Raw genomic sequence first — 23,030 nt, 5'->3', positions numbered from 1 at the left:
TTTTTTTTCTGCGGCAAGCTGCCCAGTGCAGGGCGGAAGTAACAACCGCGTGAGAAACGAGTTTTCGCACTCAAATAACACTGTGTCACTGTGCCAGTCGGGGAAAAAAGAAAGCACATACCGGGAACCAGAAACACGGCCGAACCTTTCCTTTCTTTCTTTCTTCTTATATATATTTTTATTCTCTCTTTCTATAAAGACAGCTGCTATGGAGTCATTCCGCTAATCGTTTGTAAGTTCGACGCTGCCCATCACTGGAATCTCAATATCCTTCCCGAGAAAATTAAAAAAAAGATCAATGAATAAAAATTACCATCGTGCCTCGAGGAGGATACGAACATGCGACCAACAGATTGGCAGTTCAGGATCCTACCTCTCAGCCACCCTGCCGATGCTATAGCAGTGGATCGAGAATACTGGCCCTGATTAGCGCGATCAGACGAGCAGCTGCCATGATTGGCTAACGCCCGCTCAACATCTCTGAGCTATAGCTGGTGTTGGCACCCGCTTAGTTTTCTGACACGTACGTCGCCTTCCCAGTTGCGGAGGTGCTCCATAAATTAAGTTTTTTTTCGTCGTCTACGTGTATTGACAACTGTAGCGCTCGACTTCTCGCGTTTACTGGGTGGCACGGATGTCGTTTTGTCTTTCCAGTTACCCACGGGGAGGCGCAAATTTCGCAAAGCGAATACGACTCATACGTTGTTTTTTTCTCTGTTTCTTTTCTTTTCTCTCTCTTTCACTCTCTCTGTCCAGCAAACATCGCAGGAAACAGACTAACGCTTATTTGCGGATTGTGCTTCACCAGCTATCGCATGACTAATTTACCGTTAAAAGCAAAACTTCATTTTTTTTCTTAAAGACAGCTCAATGACGCCATCTGTCATCAGCCAAGGCGCGTGAATGCAAGGTAAATGAAGTAAGGATTGATCATGTAGGAAACAAGTTAAAAAACTAAACGGACGCAAAATTACCCGCGCAATATAAAACCGCACAGATGCAAACGAGAGGGATACCACCAATGCTAAAACTATAATACGAGCAAAATTTTGCACCGTTTGGGGCTTAGCTTGTGCCCGAACAATAAAGGCCATCAATCTTGCGAACCTTTCTTCCTTTACCGCTGAGCTCGCGGCGCATTTTGTTCACGAACCGCACGCAAATTCCTGACAGGAAAGTAGTGAGCACGGAGTGCTAAAGAAAGGAAATAATGCAGATATACGAAATTTATTATTGGGGAATAAGCCAAAAAGGGTGTAAAAGAATATTCATAGTATGCAACTGACGTCTGCTTTAGAATGGACTACACTAGACAGAAACAACGACAAACAGCATTTTTACACCGCATACGTGACACTTATTTCTCTGCAATGCTAAGAGAACTGGCGTTGGTGCAGTTACATATCTCCTTATGTCGTGACGCGATATTAAGAACCTTAATAACCGGATGAGCGGCTCTCGCGAGCCGTAAAAAAATGATGTTTCGCATGCTTCCTGATTCACGTAGCACAGTGTTCGGTAAACTACGATTGTAAAGTCCAGCGCTCACAGCGTCAGCGGCTCCTTGTAGCGTCCCGTTTGACTTGGCGCTCATAGCGTGCATCAGGAATCCAGCGACCAACGCACGATAACCCGTCATTGGTTAGAGCTCGCTTCTTTTCCTCGTTTGGAGCACGGTCAAAGGCGCGATAGAGATTCGAAATTCAGCATTTGCATTCAAAGCTTGACTTCCCTGAACTGCCCGGTTTATGCACTCTGGAATTCCAGGAAAGAAGTTCGCAATTAACGTGTTCGAAAAGTCAGAAAAAGAGAGGAGGGTAGCGCGATAACCATCAAGCAACGTGGGGCGAAACTTGCAAGTACGTACTTTCCACCAAGTTATGAGACCGACTGGCTCTCCGAGAAGGGGCGAGTTTAACGGGCAACAACCTCCGGGCTAAAAGTCAGAAACTTGAGAGATGCAAAGTGCTCCGAACGATGCCAGGCAAAGGGAATCCACGCAGCCAGCTAACAAGTTCGCCCGCTTCCACCGCGAATTAAAAAAGAAAAAAAAAGAACTGCAAGCGAAGCAACGAACAAAATAGATCAGCTTGTCGAGCCATCCCGATTAAGCGCGCACCGACCGACTGTTTGTCGCAATTTAGGCGCCGACAAAAGCTCTGCTCATTGGCGTCACGCTCCGCTCTGTTCCCGCCCCTCCCCCTCCCCGAAAGAAAAATAAAAAAGCTGCGCGTCGAAGCGACGGTTAATCTGCCGGACAAAGAACTCGCCACCACGTGGTCCGCGGGCGGGACCGGATCTAATCCGGCCGGTAGAGCTCGTTAACAGCGCATAAAATTTGCAAGCCAGAACGCGGCTCCGACGGCCCACGAAGTTTGCCCCCTGTACGAGGCGCGCAGAGACTCTCGAGAAAGTGCAAGAGAACGAATAGGAGGCCTCTCTCGACATTGTATTTCCCGGAAAGTCAGGGAGGGAAGACGGCGTTCCAAATGAAGAGGATCGTAAATAAGACATCGCAAACGGAGAAGAAAAAAAAAGAACGCGGTGAGGTGGAAGTTCCGGGCAAGCTCTTTACAGAGTGCTCGGACTACACGATTAAGAACGGCCAATCGACTTGAGTTTTGGTAGTGCGATGTTAAAAGTAAGGCTGGAATGTTGAACGTACGCATCGATGGGGCTGCAATGAATGTACATTTGCGAAGGGGAAAGTGGTAAGGGAATAAATGAAAAAAAAATAAAAAGATTGAGATTGGGGGATCGTTAGGCGTTCCGATTTAACGAAGCGAGGATACCGTTTCGAGGTGGCGGCAAATGAAGGTGTGCATATGTGCGGAGGGAGATCACGCGAGAAAAAAGAAATTGCGAAGTAAGAAAGTTAGGTGAAATGCAAGACGGGGGAGGAGGCATGGGGAAGAAGGGTGGGGAGCAAGGAGAAAAGAAAAAAAGAACAAAAGAAAATGAAATCAGTGGCACTGGAAAGAAAAGAGAAAAATGAGACACTCGCGCAAAAGAAAACAAAACTTGCAATAAATTAACAACATATCAACGAAAAGGAAAGCATACCGTGAACTGAAAGAGAAGCAACACAGTAATTAAAACACAGGCTAAAAAAATATCGACAACGTTTTAAAAACACCAGGAGCTGCAACCAAAACCAGACTCGTCCATTTTGTATCATCTCATCATCGCAATCTCGCGGAAATTGAAGTCGCATATGCCAGAAATACCAGCTTGTACGAGCTTTTCGTGATCATGGGTCTAAAAAGCCAACGTTCATTTTTAGGCACAGCACTGTGTATATTGCTTTGTTTTCTCTGAAAACTATCCCGCCCCCTAAAAAAAAAAGAAGAAGAAAAGAAGTTTGTCCTTGTTTGTCGAGCAGAATGCCAGTAATTGAATAGAAATTTAGTTACTGAATACTGCAATGAAATGTTCGATGATAAATCACGGAGTTATTAATTCAGTCACCAACCACCGCAAATACATTTAGCGCTGCTGCGAGTGTTGTGCCTGCTCCTATTCTACGACAGTTTATTATTCTGTTATCCACCGTTCGATCAAACCCGTATAGAAGATAACGAAAAGGACAACACATCACAACTCTGTGCTATACTTGTTTTTGTTCTACTTGCGTCCGTGTTTGCACGCCTGTCGTAAATACTTTTCCGACTTGCGCAACCTGCAGTCTCTAAGATCATACACCTACGTAGGGCCCAGTGGCTATAGGTGCTCTTTCCAGTATGCTTCTACGATCACGGTAGACAGACCTTTCCAACATGAGCTCCTTAGTCGCTGCCGTTATATACGCAGCAGACTGTTGCGACTTGCAAACTACGATCTGAAGTGAAGGCGCTAAAACGACGGTGGACGAAGAAGGAACAAACACACACCTTGTGTGTCTGTTCCTTATTCGTCCACCGTCGTTTTAGCGCCTTCACTTCAGATCATGCTTAACCAACACGCCCAACTATCCATCCTAACGTTGTAAACCACGTGTTGAAAAAAAAGTACTACAGAAGGCAATGGCACGTTCGATTTACATATACGCACAACAGGGTAAGCAAGGATGTGTTTTCGCTTGCCGACGATTGGGAGGTCTATAGAACGCCATAAATGTCAAGCTAAGCAATGCCCCCCCCCCCCCTACTTTTAATAGTCCACGTGGCAGACGATATTCTCCATCAACAGCGAGGAGCACCTCTACCCAATATGGAGAAAGTATGCTGAGCGGAAAAACAGTGCTGATCGCATTTGCGTTCTTGACCCGCGGCTATACCATACCCGACCGTTCGCGACCACATGGGCATTTTCCCAACAATACTCGCGACACTCGAAACACAAGTTCTTCGCAAAAAGGACCACCTGTACAAAACTAAAACTCCGGTATCCGCCTCACACACGTGTCCCCCCTATCATCATACAAATTCACAGAGGAAAAGAGAAAAAAGAAGAAAAAGAAAGAAGAGGCAATGGGTTCACGAAGGTCGAAGAACGCGGCGGCTGCCGACAATAATATGATCGCGTGGCGTGCTCGAAACGACCCATAGGCTCAAGCATTTCGAAAACCGCGAGCGACGATATTTTTGGGGTATTTCGAGGTCATTTTGTGCAAATCTGACCACAGCACGAGCCGATACAAAAGCGTTTCCATTTGTGACGTCTTTCTTTTCTTTCTTTGCGTGAATCTACTTTAAAAAAAAAAGAATGAGAAAGAGATCACGGAGATACTTCGGACGATCAGCCAATGCCGAAAAGAACTCGCCCGCTGTTTACTTTCCAGCCGGGAGCAAACGTTCGGGGATAATGTCGGCGCGTGCATACGTTATTCGAGAGGATCCCGATTCGGCGCCCCAAATTTGCATATGCGCGCGCTTGGTCTGCGGCGCGTGACCCGGCCACGATCCGATCAACAGCGACCTCGCCGACTAACGGCCTAAGACCAACAGACTCACCCCCGAAGACGATTGTCCTAAAACTGTCTAAACCGTTGCCATAACGATCGCCTGTAATCTGGCGAAAGACTATAGGCAGTTCTATACGCTAATGGCAAGGCTGCACGCTGGACCCCCGCTAGATGAGAACGTTCAGACTCTAGTTTCTAAAGGAATGTGACCGAAGACACCGTTTCACACAGCGTGCTCGGAGAACACAGAGAAAAAAGAAAGCGCGCAAGAACTTGAATTCGCGCAGGACTTTGACTCCAATGTCCCGAGCTTGTTTTAAAACGCGATTGCAAGTAGAGGTCGCACACGTTTGTGTGACGCGAGTTGCATATTTCCCTACAGAAAAAAAAAATGCAGGAAATCAAGAGTTGAATGGCTGCAATTCAGAAACGTGCAGCTTTAGTAAATTTCCACGAAGCTCGCTTATATACTGGCTTTCAAGAAAGACAAAAAAAAAGAGGAAGAAACTTTCAGTTCCATCGATACGCGACACGAAAGGTTTCAAACCACTACGCGCCGTGGTTTGCACAGAGCGACGAAGTCAGCAATGTATATGCCGGGCGGCACACGCAGTTAGGCAACACTTAAACGCAAGAGAAGTTAAAACGAAGGCGTTTCGAACGAATCTTCGCCGCTGCGTTTTTGTGTGGCTTAAAGCTTTCGAGCTGCATGTGAAACTCCCGTTCATCGCTTGTAAAGGGGTCGCTGCCCCGTTTCACGAGAAATTGCTCGCATAGAAAACACGAAGTCTGTGAAAAACGACTGCGTCGATTTAACATACGTGCGACAAGGGTTACTTACGGCGTCGATTCGAGCAAGCTAAACAACAATTTTAACGGGAAAGTTATAGACTACTTATAGAAACAAGTTTCGACAAACATAAACAGAACGTTCTCAGCACCAAGTACGCCATCTGAATATATACGCGCTGAAAAGCAACCTTCTCGGCAACAGTGCTCTTCGACTAAGTTTATGTTCTTAGAATGGCACTTATCCACAGAAGAGAGCGAATTATGACAGGCGTGCTGAGGACCGATGAACGCATCAACGACAATAGACAACACCCTGCGTAAACCATACAACCTTGAATAAACATTAAGCAAGCAACACGAGACTGTGAAGTTGTTTGTGCTGATAGTCCTACTATGATAGAACCCTGCTCTGTGCCATAGCCCCGATAGTTTTTTTTTTTCGTATTGCTTGAGCCTCATAAAGGAGACGGCAAGGGTATGCGACACATCTGCAGTCAGGCTGCAAGGGCGCTGCGAGCATTCGACGTCACGCCCAACAGCAGCAGCCCCGTCGCATGCTTGCGAAAACGCGCGTCTCTAGTTGCCCATTTCACTAATTACCCATGGAGTACACGTCATTTAAGAACCGCATAAGCGGCGCGAGCCGCCGTCTGATTACGCAACTAACCATGCACACGCACGCACGCACACACACGCGCACACGCGCGCACACACACACACACACACACACACACACACACACACACACACACACACACACACACACACACACACACACACACACACACACACACTCTCTCTCTCTCTCTCTCTCTCTCTCTCTCTCTCTCAAAGCTCATTCACAGCGGCTACTCCTGAGATTTGACGTCAGCTTGTGCTAGACTGTGGTTTCTTTTTCTTTCTTTTTTTTTCATCTCACAGTTGCCTGACGCATCGCTTCTGCCTCTATTGAATAGGAAAACGAATTAAAACGTGATTCCACAATAATTACGCATTCCTTGTTAAATCTCTCACAATAACTGCGCTTCGGAGCACTATAGCTTTTGATTACAAATGTTTTCTTTTTTTTCTTTTTCTCGGCACTGCCGGTGCTTGACAAACCGGCGTATAGGAGTGTACACGCTATGAAGTCGAAGCAACGCGACGTCGCCACCCACGTTACGAGGCTTATACCACCCGCGCGACACCCTCAACCACTGCTTGTTCCAAGCGTGAGCAACGGCAGCTGCGTAAGAAAAAGGACCGGAGAACAGAACGTGCTTTCATCAGACGCGACAAAAAGGAGGGCACTGCGATGCGTACTCACTTCTGGCAAGGACAGACGCAGATGCCACAGCACTTCTCCATTCCGGTTAGATTCTTCTCGGCCTCTTTCATGTCGGCGTTAATTTTGTCCATGTCCTCTTCGATGCGGTCCAGTTGCTCTGCGAGGGCGCGGCACAGATGACGCGTAGCACGAGTCAGAGTCACGTGACGCCGGTTCACAGCGTCTCGTGCGCGGTCTACCCTTCACCGAGGCACGCAATCCGTTACACTTCTACGAGAGGAACGCAGTTTCGGTTCTCATATTTGTCGGATAACACTTTCAATGCTTCCAAGTATTGCTTCGCTATACACGTCTTCACTACACACCTCACGTCTTCCGACCTGATTAGACTGGAAGAAATCGGCACGAACACGAAACACAACGAAGCTGACATAAGAGGAGAGGAACTGCGCTTGATTTTAAATCTGTGACACCTGCCCAAGCTGTCCATAATGTTATTTCTAATCTTGAGATGGACGCGCTGGCTGCGAAAAATAATATTTTTATCTCTGTCCTTTTTTTGCGAGTACACTGTAAAATAATTTACACCATAAAAAATGAAAAAGGGTGTAAATGTGTCTGTAACTCACAGGCTTAGGGTGTTATCTATATAACGGACACCCTAAGGGTGTGAGTTATAGATACATTTACATTCTTTTTCACTTTTAAGGTGTAACTTATTTTACAGTGTACCCTGCTCCGAAGACTTTTGCGCTCTGGGGCACAGTTCAGTGGATTTGCCCGAAAATAATTTCCCGTTGATCGCTCTACCAAACCGCGCAATCCACACGACAAATATGAATTCATCTGTGGTCCTGTGACCGTATCGCAGATTTTGCTTTTTTTTCTTTCTTTTTTACATCTATTTGTGACTTTCGTGCTTTATATGCAGTGTGATATTCGAGCCTTATGTTTTCTTCTCTCTCACGCGTATATGAATCTGTATTTTTACCTTGCCTCGTGTTTCCTTACGCATATCCCGCGTGAGCTCCTGCAAACACCCTGAATGTTTATATATCGTTCTTCGCGTTTAAGTTGGTACATCGGTAAAACTAATGCCGCGGTCCCTGGGGCACGCACCCAACTAAGTACATTATATATATATATTCGTCCGCGCTTCAAACATGCGTGGTATGTCGAACATTGGTATGTCGTGGTATGTCGTGGTATGTCATGCGTGGTATTGAACTGAGTTGACTATGCTAACTATATCACGTGCCTAAAAGCACACTACGCGTCTCCAGTCATCGGACATGGTGACAAGCGTTAGCCGGAGGAACCGCGACATCACAAGGGAAACGAGCGGTACATTATTTGAACGTCAGTCTACGCGCAGCCCCTTACCGCCTTGCTTGTCGAGTTCCACGATAGTTTTCACACCAGCGTCCGATGCCTGGATTTTTTTGTCAAGTGCGAGGTGACGAATGGCGACAAGTGTGCGAAAGTTTGATTTTTCGAACGCAGCGTCGAACATTACCCGTAGTTTTTATTTTATTTTTTTTTTCAATCGTACGGGCGTTTGCAACGAGGCATGGGTGTGTGGCGAAGCAGCGTGTAATAGACCAAGCAGACAAAAAAAAAAGAATAATAATAAAGAACGCAGACCCGAAAAGTGCGTAAAACACAGCCCCGGGAGTGTTGACCGAAGCAATTCAAAAATTGCGACGCGTCGCACCCCAGCCGAAGTGAAGAAAAAAAAATAACAAGCAAAGCAAATAAAAACACAAAGAACACAAGGCATGGCCGGGCGAAATAGGCGTGCATTCGGGTGGCAGACGCAGTGCAGGTCCGGTGCGCAGGCGGTCAACGTGGTGCAGGACACAGCCGAGCGCGGGAACCAAGGTGTGGCAACCATGAAAAGAAAACAGAAAAAAAAAACAGAAATGCGAAACTGAGGAAACGAGATAAAGAAAGAGCCATGCTCTTCGCTGAGAGCAGGCAAGGAACGCAGTGGACGGGCTTGCGTAGTGCGTAACATTCCTCCGCTATCAGTTGTAGCACACAACGCGATAAGGAATTTAATGAAATTATAGCGATAAATAAATGCACCCGACGAACACCTACGTGAAGGTTATTCTTGCAAAAAGAAATACTTTGCGCCTACATATATGCATAAAGCACGCTGAGGTTGAGCATTACAACTGAACTCCGTTGTTTTACACGCAAAAAAGCCACGATTTGATTATGAGCCCCGCTCCAATGTGGGTACTCCGGATTAAGTTTGACCACCTGAGGGTTATTTAACGTGCACTCAATGCACCGTAAGCGGGGTTCTTTTTTTTTTTTTTCCTGCATTCCGCCTCTGCCAGAATGCGGCCCCCGTGGCTGGGGCCGAACCCGCGAACCCGCGCTAGGCGGCGCAACGTCACAGCTAGTGAGATACGACGGCCGTTAAGCTTGCCGACAGTTAGGTGCAAGAAAAACTGCGGCAGAATAGGCGAGTTGCGTCCTTCAAAAGCACACCTGAGAAGGACATTTCGAGCGCTGTCGGGAGCACCAAAAGGCGCCCTCAGCGACAAGCGCTAAGCGCGTTTATTATCAGTTCGCTGGAATTTTTTCCACTTAACTTCCGAAGCTAAACTAGAGAAAATGTGCTCCGTAATTAAAAGAAACAAAGAGAAAACGTTACTGCACTACGCAAGCAGCCGACCAGCGGCATACACTGAAGCAAGGAACTGAAGGTGCGAATGTCAACGCAGGAAGAAAAAAAAAAAGAAACGACAAATCGTCACTCATCTACTACAAGAAAACGTCAAACTATTAAAGGCAACACAAGTGGCTCAAGCAACAAAACAGATATAAGTACACTATACTCCTACGACATTGCAAAACCGTAGAAAATAAAATGTGGGAGGAGGATGAGGAGGAGGAGAGGTGCAGTGCTCGTGCGGGTCAGAAACCCCAAGCATGGCGTCACGCTGGCCAGAGCGTGACGTAAGAGGCCCAGTCCTTACCTCCTTGTTCGTCGAGAGCAACTAATGTTCGTATGCCAGCTTCCTTGCTCTGAGGGGGAGAGAATGTTTGGAGCCAATCGCAAAGGAAGGGGGCAAAGCGGGAAAGGCCGACACAGTGAGTAAGGGCAGTAAGAATGTAACAACAGGAGGTTAATGGGGAAAGAGATTGACAATGGGGGGGGGGGAGGGGGAGGAAGTAGGTATAATAGGGTCTACACTGGGGCTCACAAAGGGCAGAAGGGAGTTTCATACACTTCGCATTCTAGAGGAAAATCTGGCGCCACTCTGCATAGCCCCACCAATCGGGCTGTTTGTCAACAACAGGAACGATGGGCGGCAGTACGGGCATTCCCGATCAACTTCGTTGCTAAATTATCCAGTCACGGAGTTAAGCGCCCCGAAAATGTATACGCCAGGTTGCGAGGGGCGTCGAAGCGGAGGTGTACCGGATTAATTCTCACCACGTGGGGTTCTTATACAAGCACCCAAAGCAAGGTACACAATCATTCTTTTATTCTGTTTCCAGTGAAAAGAGGCCGCCGCCGCGGCGGGGCATCGCACCCTCAACCTCGTGCTCGGCAATGCAACGACTTTCGTTCAAGCCGTTCCAAACGGCATTGAGGGATTGTTACACCAGCATAATTTTGATTTTTTTTTTGGTGATCAACTTTGATCGCTGAATCTTCCTACGGCAACAGTTAGCCTCACATTTCCAGCATGCTAAGCTTTCTAAACACACACAAAAGTTCATGATACAGAACACACAATTACGCATTCTCAGAGTTGCCCAGCGAACTTCATCTACATTTAACGACACGCACGCGAAGTAGCGGCGTGATTTATCGATGAGCTCGAATGGCTCCTGGTGCTCCCGGAAAAGGTTAGCATGCTACGCAATTCAGTCACACACACAAAAAAAGAACAATAAAAAAAGCTACAATGACAAGCCCAACGAGTCTAGGGGGAATAGAAGAATAACCCATGGTTCTGCCTGTGATTTCCAGGATGCGTGAACCAATTTCAGCGCCAAACTTTTCTCTAGTAACTACAATGTGAAACACTGCGTACGAACGTAATGCGTCCACCGAGGCAACACAGTTGCTAGTGCCCAAAGATAAAGGACACAGGGCTACACGAAAAAGGCACAGTATCGATGGATATACTTATTGTTGAGGAAAGAAAAAAAGAATACGCACCAAGACACACCAAGATTCACATGGGAGAAACGCCAAACTTTAATTAGAGGCTTTAATAAGCAACGACGCTCGATACAGCAGCGTAGCGGGCGCTTAATTTCAGGGAGCGTTTTCAGAACGCGATGTCTAGACGTGCTTCCAGCCTGCTCGCATTCTGTTTGTCTTAAGAGACAATGTTTAATAAATAAAAAATAAAACTTCGGGCGGCGTTCCGACAGCAGACGACGCTCCACCGGTTACGACTCTGTTTCGAGACTTGCGCAAAAATCTTGCGCGGCGCGGGGACACCCCATTATTATCGCAACGCAGAACGCTGCACAAATGACCAGTGAGATTTTTTGCATAATGGATCCTTACCAACTAGCTCGGCTTTCTGTCGTTCTAAGATCAAACCCATCGCACCAGTGCGCTAGGCGTAGTACAATTCGAACGAAATTGCCTTCTGCAAGGAAGTTCTGCTCGCCATTATTGCTGCTGGTATGTTACCACGTCATCTTTGATTTTAGCGACGGAATAGCTACGCATCTGTCACCGGAAATCAGAGGCTAAATTTATGTTCGCATCCCGACTTGCAAACGTCCTCGCTACCCATCCTGTTCGCTGTACCTCCTTTACGTCTTTCTTTTTTTGTTTGTATCTCAGAAGAACATAGTGCTTGGACAGCTTGTGCAAAACGGTTGGGACGTATTGCAAGCACCGCAGAAGGCTATTAATACGACAGGAGACACGCAGGACGCGATGAAGGTATACAGTCGCAAAAAAGAAAGAAGGATTTCTCGCTTTATCACCGACAATATCCCGAACGAAATCGAAGGCTGAATGATGTTTGCCTTCGATGGCGAGGCGAGATAACATGCTATAGGCGTGCGAGGCCGACCACGTGACACCGCGTGGAAATCACTGGAGAACGAGAGATACGTGAGTAGCGACGAACAGATAAAAAAGCAGGCACTAGCGCTTCCTTGCGGCAAGGCGTATTTCATTCGCACTTTTAAGCACCGATAAAGAAACAAACGGATGCATAGAAAACACGGATGTAGGCAGAGCACTTTGCCGTGCGAGTCTCTTCTATGTACAGGCGCCGACAAAAGTGGTAGAACTCCACGCAGTCCACGCAGCGGGAGCCGGAGCAACGGCAAACTGCATCGCAGCGCCATCTACAGGCAGCATATGGGATCATGTCTGCCGATAATAAAGGGCACCCATTGGCTGTCTCGATCACAGATGCTGCCTGTAGATGGCGTCGCGATGCAGTGTGCCACTGCTCCGGCTCCCGCTGCGTGGACTCTGCGTGGAGCTATACCACTTTTGTCGGCGCCTGTACGTATGTATTTGCGATCGCTTCAAAAATAAGAATGAAACAGCGGCGCCTTTACGCATATAGTTTCTCAGAGAGATTTTACGTGGTCGGCGTCGTAAAACACTTCATCGCGTCCTGCGTGTCTCCTGTCGTATGAATAGCCGTCTGCGGTGCTTGCAATACGTCCCAACGGTTCCGCACAAGCTAACCAAACACTACAGTCTTCTGAGATACACACACAAGAAAAAAAGAACAAGTAAAGGAGGTACAGCGAACATGACGGGTAGCGAGGACACTCGCAAGTCGCGACGCGAACGTAAATTCAGCCTCTGATTTCCTATATGGCAATATCGACAATCCTCCGACCAACCACTGCGAACTCACATGTTTCCCTTCCCCATCCCCCATTTCGTCACTGCTTTTTTTTGTTTTTTTTTTACAGCTGGGTCTTCATGGATGAAGACAGTTATCGCGCACGACAGTTGCGGCTGCGCAAATTTCAACAGCGAGGTCACGTGCACTCTTATCAACAGAAGGTTCGGGAATCAATGCTACAGCGCCTGGCAGACGACACAGTAAAGTTTATTACGCAACGAAGAAGGCCACAGGCTGCCTTTGAAATACCGCAGTCAAAATACTGCCACGAACATACAGCCATAAAAAATAAAATCATCGTTAAAGAGAGAAAAAAAAAAGCGAAACGCTGCCAACCAATACATTTGCTAATTAATTTACCACAAATAAACAGTCACCTTTGTTTTGTTTTAACATAATACTAAGGAATACGGTGTAATTGTGACAATGGAATTTGCGCCACCTACTAGAAAGCTACAGGGATCACTAATATTAACGAATACTTCAAGAGGACTTGTTAAGCACCTTCGTCTCGAGATACATACATACATACATACATATATATATATATATATATATATATATATATATATATATATGTGTGTGTGTGTGTGTGTGTGTATGTATGTATGTATCTCGTATTCGTTAATATTAGTCATCCCTGTAGCTTTCTAGTAGTTATATATACATATATATAGCAAGAACAGGTAGATAGCAAGTCACAGTGGGAGCTATGAGAAAAAGACTAAGGATCGCTAAAAAAAGAAAGAAAGATGCGACCGAGTCATCGCGCGGCGTCGCAAATAAACACAAAACGCTGGCGTTATTTACTGCTCTAGGCCTGACGTGCGGCGAACGGTGCAGGAGCACATCCCCTCCTACTTGTTCACAAGACAACAGATCGCGACGGCTCCCGCCGCATCCGCATTCACAAGGCCACACACAGCCCCGCGCGCCATACTTAATTCATCCCACGACGGGCGCGCGCGAATCAGCGCTATACGGGAGCTACAGGTATACGGGCGCGTAAGTAAAAGTTCGGAACAACGAGAACGTCCCCGTAGCAACGGGCACACGTGCGCGGACGGGAGGGCCATTAATTTGCGTAAAGGTGTCAAGGAGAGAATAGAGATTTGTAGGCAGCGGGGTATATATAGGGCCCGTAGACTTTTTTTTTTTTTTGTCGCAGTCAGCGAAGCTGCATGAACGCCGTTATAGGCTCGAGGAATCATAAATTGCGAGCGCGTGAAAAAAAAAAAAAAGACGATTCCGCTGGCACGAACGAGCTGACACTGGCGCCGACGACAACGGCCGAAGATTAAGCTTTATTCTTCTCCTCGAATGCGCAGTAATGGAGAGTATTTAACGGCGCTGGATACGAGCTGCAGGTGCCTACAGCGAACGCACGAGGCGTGCTTTGCGCTGAAGAAGCTCGAAAAAAAATGAAAGAAAGAAAAGATTAAGTTCCACATAACGACAATGAAATTGAGTCAGCCAAGGGTGCCCAGGCGTCGGTTTTAATTTGCAGCCTCACACGCAGGACGTAACAAAGTTTGGACAGAAACAGCTCCGTGAAGAACAAAAAGAGGGAAACATGGCGAATTAAAGCAAGCAATAAAGCGTTCTAATTCGAGCTTACGCTTGGTAGCTTTTTACTTAAGAAGAATAGTGTATTTTAAACATACTTGGCGGTGTCTCAAAGGCGTATCTAATTTGTCACAATTCGAGCAAGCTATAATAAAAAAAAAATAGGAAAGTTCAGCCAGTGCTTTAGTGGCGCATTAAAAGGAAATTCAGATTAAAAAGAAGAGCGCGCACAATAACCACTACGAAGGGTGGTAAAAAAAAGATTAGCAATTACTAGCCTGGTTTAGAGCAAGGCCGAAACTGAGGTGTCCTCGCACACCGAGCGCGTCCTAGTTCCGTATTTGTAAACTACGTTGCAGCCTGGCTCGAGCGCTAGATTATGCGGGAGAACATTTTTCTTGCGTAAATAATAAACTAGGCGGTAGCTAGCTCTACGGCAAAGACTATCGTGCAGGCGCAGAGAGAGAGAGAGAGAGAGAGAGAGAGAGAGAAATCCGCAGCGTCGGCTGCTTATTAAATCTTCCGAAACCCGGACGAGAAATGCCCCGGAGCGCATACTGCACCCCACACTTACACCGTCGGGCGAAAAGAAGAAAAATGAAAAAAAAATATATATAATGCAGCCAGCGGCAGCGCTTCGTCGAGGACTGGAACGGCGCGACATTTGCATAGAGAGCTATACGTGGTTCCCTCAAGCCGGAGCGAGCGAGCGAGAGAGCGAGCTCTGGTGCACGACCCCGTTGTGTGTACGCGTGCATAAGCGGACAGGTGTGGCCCCGCCTTGCGAGCACCGACTACAAGCAAGCGAAGACGCACCTTTCGAGCAACTTTCCCGCGCTTCGGAGGTGCGGCCGAAAGAAGCAAAACGGTCAGCTTCAATCTGTCGAGCCTCACCCTAGACCACAGACCCGGACTTGGGTTTTCAAAATAAATGCTGCTTATCTCTCTCTCTCTCTCTCTCTCTCTCTCTCTCTATCGAAGAACTGGAACAGCAAGCAGCGCACGTTCTTGCGACGAATTTGCCAAATTACTGAAGACGGGGAGGTCCGCTATCCGCCTCGTCAAACCCGTGCTTTTGCAGCGAAGGCTAGGAGTTGTGTCAGCCAATCAGCAACGAGAATGGGCTTTGAGCCGCAAGAATAAGGGGTTCGATTTCTTTTTTTCTCAGTTACAAGCGTACGAGGGAAGCAGACAATGGAGACGGGAAAAGCAAGGGGAACATGAACTGTTCTTGCTTTAGTTGAAATGCAGAAATCGCCAGGAAAAGGGAAGTGAACGCGGACGCAAGGACAACTTGCTGCGGGAGGGAGTCGAACCTGCGTCTTCTACATTACGCAGGTGGTGCTTTACTACGAGGCTGCCGCGCGGTTGTCTCATGACTTGAGTATTTGGTGTACGTGTACAGGGACTAGTCCTTCGAGCCTCAGCCAGAGCCAGTGACGGCTATGGCGGCGGGTGCGTCACGTCCTTAGAACCGCAGGCGTCGCGTAGTACTCAAACTGCTATTAAAGTACTAAAGGTATATTCAGAGTTTTGTCATTTTGTGTCTTAAGTTAACTACACTGTTTCAGCTCACACGATGTTGCTGCACACGATCTGTTGCGAAACGTTCTCAGAACAACTCTTGAAGCATATGCACTACTAACCATCGCTTTCGAATGGCCCATGGGCTTTTGTAGACAGCTTGCGACTGTAGCTGTAAGCGTGTAACGGCACTGCCTACAAACGACACTGCCTACTATTTGCCTACAAAATCCTTCACGTCCTTCAAACGAGTCACACGATCAAAGCAAAAATTGTTGCGCCGGCGCTTTCCAAACATTACAGTGCTTCCTTCAATGCGACGTGCTCCCTAAACAACCTGGCCATATGTGAGGCAGATAAATTCAGACGTCGCAAGTAACCTACCACCAATACCAGGCCCACTGCAGACCGCTCTATGTAGCACATCATGTAAATGAAACTAGCCTGGACGAAATTTGGCCATACGTTTCCCCCTGAAGAGGTTGTTTGAAGGAAATAAGAATACGGAAAGAACGTATGCAGCACAAGCTTTTTTTACAAAGCGAGGTTATGACCAGAACGACGTTTGGCACATTCGCCAAATCGAATATGCTAAAGAAAGCGCGATTCGGGGCAGGAATGTGAGAGCCGTTGCCATCGCGAACGACGTATAAATCTGACGCGACAGCCTGTCGAGTTGAATGGAGTTACGCTCGCTCGTTGGCAGAGCCCCAAAAGTGTCACTTCAACTGAGTTTTCCGCCCGAAAGGGAGGGGGGGGGGTGCCTCGAAATGCCTCCCGTGGAATTTCGCCGGCGCGAAGCGGGGAGTCTGCAAAACAAATCCATTAAATTTACTAGGCCCAGAATAAAAACGACAGAAAATGAAAGAGGTACGAATGTGTCTCCAAGTCGAAGACACAAGCTTAAGTTTGAAACGCGTATGACTTGGGAAACACATAAATACAGAGAAAGAAAAAGGAAGACAAAGCAGACGAGAGCGAGTACTGGCAGACGACAATCAAAATAGCAGATGATCAGCTTTTCTGCAGCACTCCACTGCAGAATGTTCCGTCTGCACTGAAAAAAAAAAAAGACCAAAGTAACGTGGTCGAGAAAGGTAAAAACAAAAATAAATAAAGGGCTGGGGAAAAGCAGGCAACCAGGACAAAAAAGAAAAGGAGCGCAAGGACAGGAAAGAAACCCACAGGAAACAGAAATGTCTTGGATGGCAGACGACGGAGCACCGAAATGCGGTCGTCTGTTGCGATCCGGCGACAAAGAAAACGACCGAGACCCGAGGAAGGGAGTGTGCGGGTAGTTTCCGGGATGGCGGTGACGAATGCGACCGGGAGCGGAAGCGGCAAGCAGTCCGTGCCAAACTTCGCCTAGGCTATTAGGAAAACCTGTCATTCGCCTATACGCATATACACGCAGCACGCTTTTCTTTTTGCCCTAAGAAAAACACCGGCAGTCCTCCACAGCCTCTGTGTTCTCCCTTCATCCAAGTGAAGGTAATGGACACTTAAAACAGAGGCAAACCATTAAAGGAAGCACCGACGTCTGCAATAGGCGGCTGTCTTTCTTTTCGTACTGGGGATGAAAAAGCTTAAAACTAAATGTCGCATAAAGGGGACCGAACACAGAAAAAGCAAGCGCCTGCTGAGGCACCTGCGTCCGACGCCTTATTGAATTAAAACGGTTTAAACGGCGTCGGCGCACATTATTCGGTTTTCCTTTTTTTTTAACAGTGTAATTGAGTTGCGCCTTCTGGACTCCTTTCTCAGCACGAAATAAGATAACATTAATAAGTAAAAAAAAAATCTAGAAACGAAGCGTTGCCGTTTTGAAGACCCGAGTCCCGTAGCGCTAGAAAATGGATACCGCGTGCGAAACAGAAAAACGCACGCGGGATAAATTTCGGCGCGGTGGTCATCTGCGCGAATGGGCCGCGCAAATGGGAGAAAACTCCCGAAACGGTGGCCGTCGACGAGGCCGAATATGAGGCAATTTAAATGCTAACGACACTCCATGCAGACAGACAAACCGCCTTTATAAGCACGGGCGATTGATGCTCACAATGAAGGACGGGCGTACACAATCCGAGAAATTGTTAGCGGCCAAGTGCGCCCGAATTTCCAAATGCGGGCGTATCGCATCTTCCGGGTTACAGTGGCTGCGTGTGTGATTGTGCACTGCGATGGAACGATACGTAATAACGACTGTAAATAAAAATTTCGAAAACGCGTCGCAGACGCCTGAAGATAGATATTATTGGACCTATATATTATGTAAAGCATAATACGCCCTAACTGGGAATGATAACTGCTAACGACGACAAACCACGGCTGTGAAATACGTTGCGCTTGCCTCGACGGCCTTCATTCGAATGGCGTCAGTGAATTCTAAAGAATACTATTACGTGCGTTTATTAACGAACATTAACGAACCTGGGTTGCTATGGAAGTGCCGAGCAAACGCTTACACGCTATCTCTACCGTAGCTGCCGACAAAACCAATGCTGGGCGCATTGGGGAAACAAAAAAACGCAATACCGAAAGCAAGAAATAAAAAAAAAGAACGAAAGCCATACAGGAGTTCTTGTTCATCTATTCTGATAAACCGCATCTTGTAAAAGAAAAATAAATGAAGAAATTTAAAACAAACACAGCTAATCCTCTTTTGACGCTTTCTTTTCAACATGCGCATTTCAAAACACACGCTGTGGACGGCATTAAAATCGGGCCGCGATATGCCACGCGCATTTTCATGGCCTCCTTACGGCGCGATCGAACGCTCAGACGTGACCTTGCATGTCTCTTGGACGGCCGCGGTTCGACTTTTGCCATCCCACTGCCCTTCACGGTCAAAGAGACTTCCACGAACTCGTCGATAACGGCGAATGAAACGGTATTCAAATTCGGGCGGGCATAAAAGAAAGCCTCCTTTAAAAGGAGTCTGTCTACATCGGCATAGGCTTGCGACCCAGTTCACTGAACTGCTCACTGCTGCGTCGTCTGCTTCGGAAACAGCATTACAAACGAAAATGCGAGGCGATGTCGCTAACAGGATCAAGATAGGTTTTTTTTTTTGTCTCTCTCGCTCTCTTCTAGCGGAGGGCAAAAGCTGATGCGGCATAACTCTTTCTTGTCCTGTTGTTGCCGTCATCACAAAGCCTGGGTCAGGTGGTTACTGACCGGGCAGTGCTCGCTGAACTTGCGGGCACGTGTGTAGTGGGGCGTATGCAAGGCGCAGAACAGAAAGAGAAAGCAACGGCGTCGTTTCCTGGGAACGCCAGACTCTTCGCGAAGCAATAAGCTACGCTATAAAAACTTATTTGCTGTAGGCTGTTCCGTGAATAATTTTTTGCATGGACACTGCACGGACATGAGACACAGATTAGATTATAACGCGAGCACTGTCTATCACACATAGTATATTAACTTTTAACAACCGAATTCTCTGAAAAAGTGACTTGGTGACGTAACCTTTTGGACTGTAGGGGCACGTACAGAGTTCCTAATTCATGTAGTAACAAGACATCAGAGACCGCAGTGACAAGAGAAGTATTTTTTTTTATGTTACTAGCGCTATTAAGCGGTACATAGTATGCAGTAGACAGAGTCCAAATAATTCACCTAATACACACACACGCACACAGAAAAAAAGTTGGCGAAACTTATTTTCCCGAACCTTCTGTTCCTTTTTTTACGAGTGCATGACCTGCATGTTCAGTCCAAACATACTGCGACATGCGTGAAGAAATAGCGCCAACTATAGATGGATGCGACACTCGCGGTGCCTTCGTGACAGACAAATGACCCATCATCCGGTTCTAGACGGGCGAGCCCCATGTTTCGTCAATAGGTGCACAGGGTAACCTCGGGCTCATTGGGCCCGTCCGCGGCCACGGCTTAAACACACGCTCGGCTAAGATATGAAACGCATCGCGCGCACATGTCCATCCGCAGTTAGCAGAAATAACCTCGCAGGTATCCGAGTGCTCAATGAAAGCTTAAAACTGGTGTGGAATCCTGCAGGCTAATGTCATTGACTGAAAGTTACATTAAACGTCGCACAAGGCACATAAAGGCACGCTCTCGCTTTGTACCCTCGGACTTCACACTTTGTATTTGCAGCAGCTAGTACTGTGCTTATACCTCATGCCCTATTGTTCTCAATCCTGGAGTTAACAGCGCAAAACGTAGACGGGACACAAGACGAGAAGACGACACCACAAGCGTTTTGCGCTGTTAACACCGGGATGGAAAACCAACAAACCAAGCTGCTATTCTAATGTTCTCAACATTACGCCACACTCTATGTGGCCCTAGGCCCTCACAGAAAGCTACACATCACTGCACTTGCCAGGGAATTCCAGGTCGTTCTGTAAACGTTTACTTGCGCAATAGCGCTGCGTAATGGAGAGTAACGAATGGAACTTCGACGAAGACCGCTCAATTAAAGTGACATCCAACAGGCCACGTGCGACAGTGGCGTATGCACAAGCGGGTCCAAGGACGCGCTTGGAAGTGCGAATCCTGTCATGTGGCGCGCAGTTAACGAGGCTTCCATGACGAGCAAATGGCTCGGGAAAGATGGACCACAAAATTAAATTAAATTATGGGGTTTTACGTGCCAAAACCACCTTCTGATTATGAGGCACGCCGTAGTGGAGGACTCCGGAAATTTCGACCACCTGGGGTTCTTTAACGTGCACCTAAATCTAAGTACACGGGTGTTTTCGCATTTCGCCCCCCATCGAAATGCGGCCGCCGTGGCCGGGATTCGATCCCGCGACCTCGTGCTCAGCAGCCTAACACCATAGCCACTGAGCAACCACGGCGGGTAAAAAAGAAAAAAAAAGGGGGACCACAGGTGAGCCTTAAAGAGCCCCTCTGAACACAACTAGCGCTTCCCCATTTGTCCGTGGCTTGGCTGGCATTAACGCCTCGCAATCCTCCCTCCCTACATCTACGGACGCTGCCCGGTGATCGATACGTCGACCGATGCGAGACACCAATGCGCGCTAAGTACGCTCTCAGGTTTCCGGTGTGGAGTGCTGAGACTGCGGTATTTCGCGAGAGAAACTAGTGTCAACGGACTCGAGGAAAACAAACATTACCCACGGCGCTGCCGAAGACAGTCGGGCGAGCCTCTGTATACTTCCTTTCTAGGAGGCACAGGAACAACCTAAAATTTAGCTCCGACTCCACCAACACACAAATACGCGATGACGGTAGGAAGCGCTGAGGCACGAAAAGCAGCTTATCGTGCAAGAGCGACCATCCCGCTATGATGTTCCCGATTATTGGTTGCCTCTTTCGTAGCCAGAAAAAAGAGCTGGGGAGATTAGCAGCACCTACTACCCACCTGCCCCCCCCCCCCTTCCCCCCCCCACCATCTCCAATTTTTTTTCTTTTAACGCTATAGTAGCTAGCTAGTACCACTATGATGTTCCCGATTATTGGTTATCTCTTTCGTAGCCAGAAAAACGAGCTGGAGAGATTAGCAGCACCTACTACCCACCTGCCCTCCCCCGCGGCCGTCCATCCCCAATTTTTTTTTATTATTGTTTCAACACTGTAGCAGCCAGCTAGTAGCCAAGGGGCCTAAGCTGCAAACGGCTACGTAAGCGCGATTATCGCTGCGGGCCACCTGACGTACCTCCCCGGCTTACTTTCGAGGCCTCCATTTCGGCAGCTTGAGAGAGGTTATAGTGTGCCTCGTGGAGAGCCTGAAAACTGCACGCCACAGGTCACGCATTCAAACGAGTGCGCGGAAAGCACAAAAGGGCAGTCAAAGCACGACAGAGAGAAGGATCAGGAAAGAGACGCTCACCTCTTCGCATAGTGATATCATGTTCCTCGTCCTCTCCAACGACTGCAAGAAAGAAAGAAAGAAACAACGGTTATAAATTGAGGACCAGAAATCTCTCAGAAAAAAAAAAAACAGAACGAAAGAAATGTGCTCCGTTAAGCAACGCACAAAAACGGCGTAAATCTTTTGCCGAAAGAAACAAAGCCACTTCCTGCAGCGCGTCATCGAAGATGCACATCTACCTTATAGTTCGAAAATTGAATAATACAGTCTAGGTCGAAAAATTCGAAACTTTGGCAAAAATGGAATAAAAAAAAATATGTTTTTACTCAACAAGTCGACAGATTTCATAGATATAAGCAGATTTGTTACGTCAGTACGTTGTGAACAGGCACCGTGCTCTGCATTCTTAATCTATTTCCACTTAAGTTCAATTAAGTACACGATTTTTCTTTTTGCAAATATGTTTCACTTAGTTAAACCTATTTGTTACAGTCGCAGCAAGAATCATCTGACCCCAAAACAAATTAAAATGTTCACGCAGTTTTATTGGTCAGACGCTGAAATAACGGTAGCCGAGGTTTCGGTCGGCGTTATACATTGGCTTCGAAATGCGTGCCGCTACAGCTGGTAGCTACGCCTAATTGAGCCAAGCTGCGTAGCATACGACACAGAGGTTTTACACACACACACATACACACACACACACACACACACACACACACACACACACACTAATATATATATATATATATACACACACGCACCCGGAGTAAAGCAAGACACGCATGACGTTCGTTTCGACGGGAGCGCCACAACAATGCAGCGGAAGGAAAGTAGATACGCAAGCGCTTGGAACGCCCACAAAATGGGCAGTGCGAACGTAGACATGGCCAACGCAGGTAGCACAGCGGTAAATCTGAGGAACCTCTATTATCTTCATGATTAGTATCGTAGTATTGTAGTATCAGTAATATTGCGCTTAGTATTACACTGACGATTTTAAGTGAAGGACAGGACGATTCCTGCCCGTCAATTACGTATTTCAACGAAGGCCAAATACATGGAAAATGTTTGGAGCGCGGGCATCCGCGCTCAAACAAACAAACAAACAAACAAACAAACAAACAAACAAACAAACAAACAAACAAACAAACAAACACACACACACACACGCAAAGCGCGGTTCTCTTTTGCTTCGTTTGTAGTCGAATCCACCATATTCTGAGAAACGATAAAGGGGGCATCGAGGAATAAACGCTATTTCGTGATGAACAGGAGCGACAAGGCGTACACGGTTTGGAACACAATTTCGAC

The 23,030-nt window shown here is 47.2% G+C and overlaps 1 protein-coding gene across 6 annotated transcripts in view; it reads right to left on the bottom strand.

Annotated features, from left to right (window-relative positions):
• Snap25 (Synaptosomal-associated protein 25kDa) overlaps nucleotides 1-23,030 on the bottom strand; it is a 413,499-nt gene that overhangs the window by 58,749 nt on the left and 331,720 nt on the right. For 3 of the 6 annotated variants that reach the window (XM_065435699.1, XM_065435697.1, XM_065435701.1), the window contains exons 3-5: nucleotides 21,735-21,776; nucleotides 8,346-8,394; nucleotides 7,002-7,119 (exon numbers count right to left, since the gene is read on the bottom strand). In XM_065435699.1, coding sequence (XP_065291771.1) covers nucleotides 7,002-7,119; nucleotides 8,346-8,394; nucleotides 21,735-21,776 — 209 coding nt within the window. Of the gene's footprint in view, nucleotides 1-7,001; nucleotides 7,120-8,345; nucleotides 8,395-9,955; nucleotides 10,005-21,734; nucleotides 21,777-23,030 lie in introns of all 6 variants that reach the window. The other 3 variants (XM_065435700.1, XM_065435703.1, XM_065435702.1) reach the window with 1 other exon arrangement.

The sequence above is a fragment of the Dermacentor albipictus genome, chromosome 7, assembly GCF_038994185.2.
Source record: "Dermacentor albipictus isolate Rhodes 1998 colony chromosome 7, USDA_Dalb.pri_finalv2, whole genome shotgun sequence".
In the NCBI taxonomy this organism is placed as follows: Eukaryota; Metazoa; Arthropoda; class Arachnida; order Ixodida; family Ixodidae; genus Dermacentor; species Dermacentor albipictus.
This window is presented reverse-complemented; position numbering and strand designations above follow the sequence as displayed.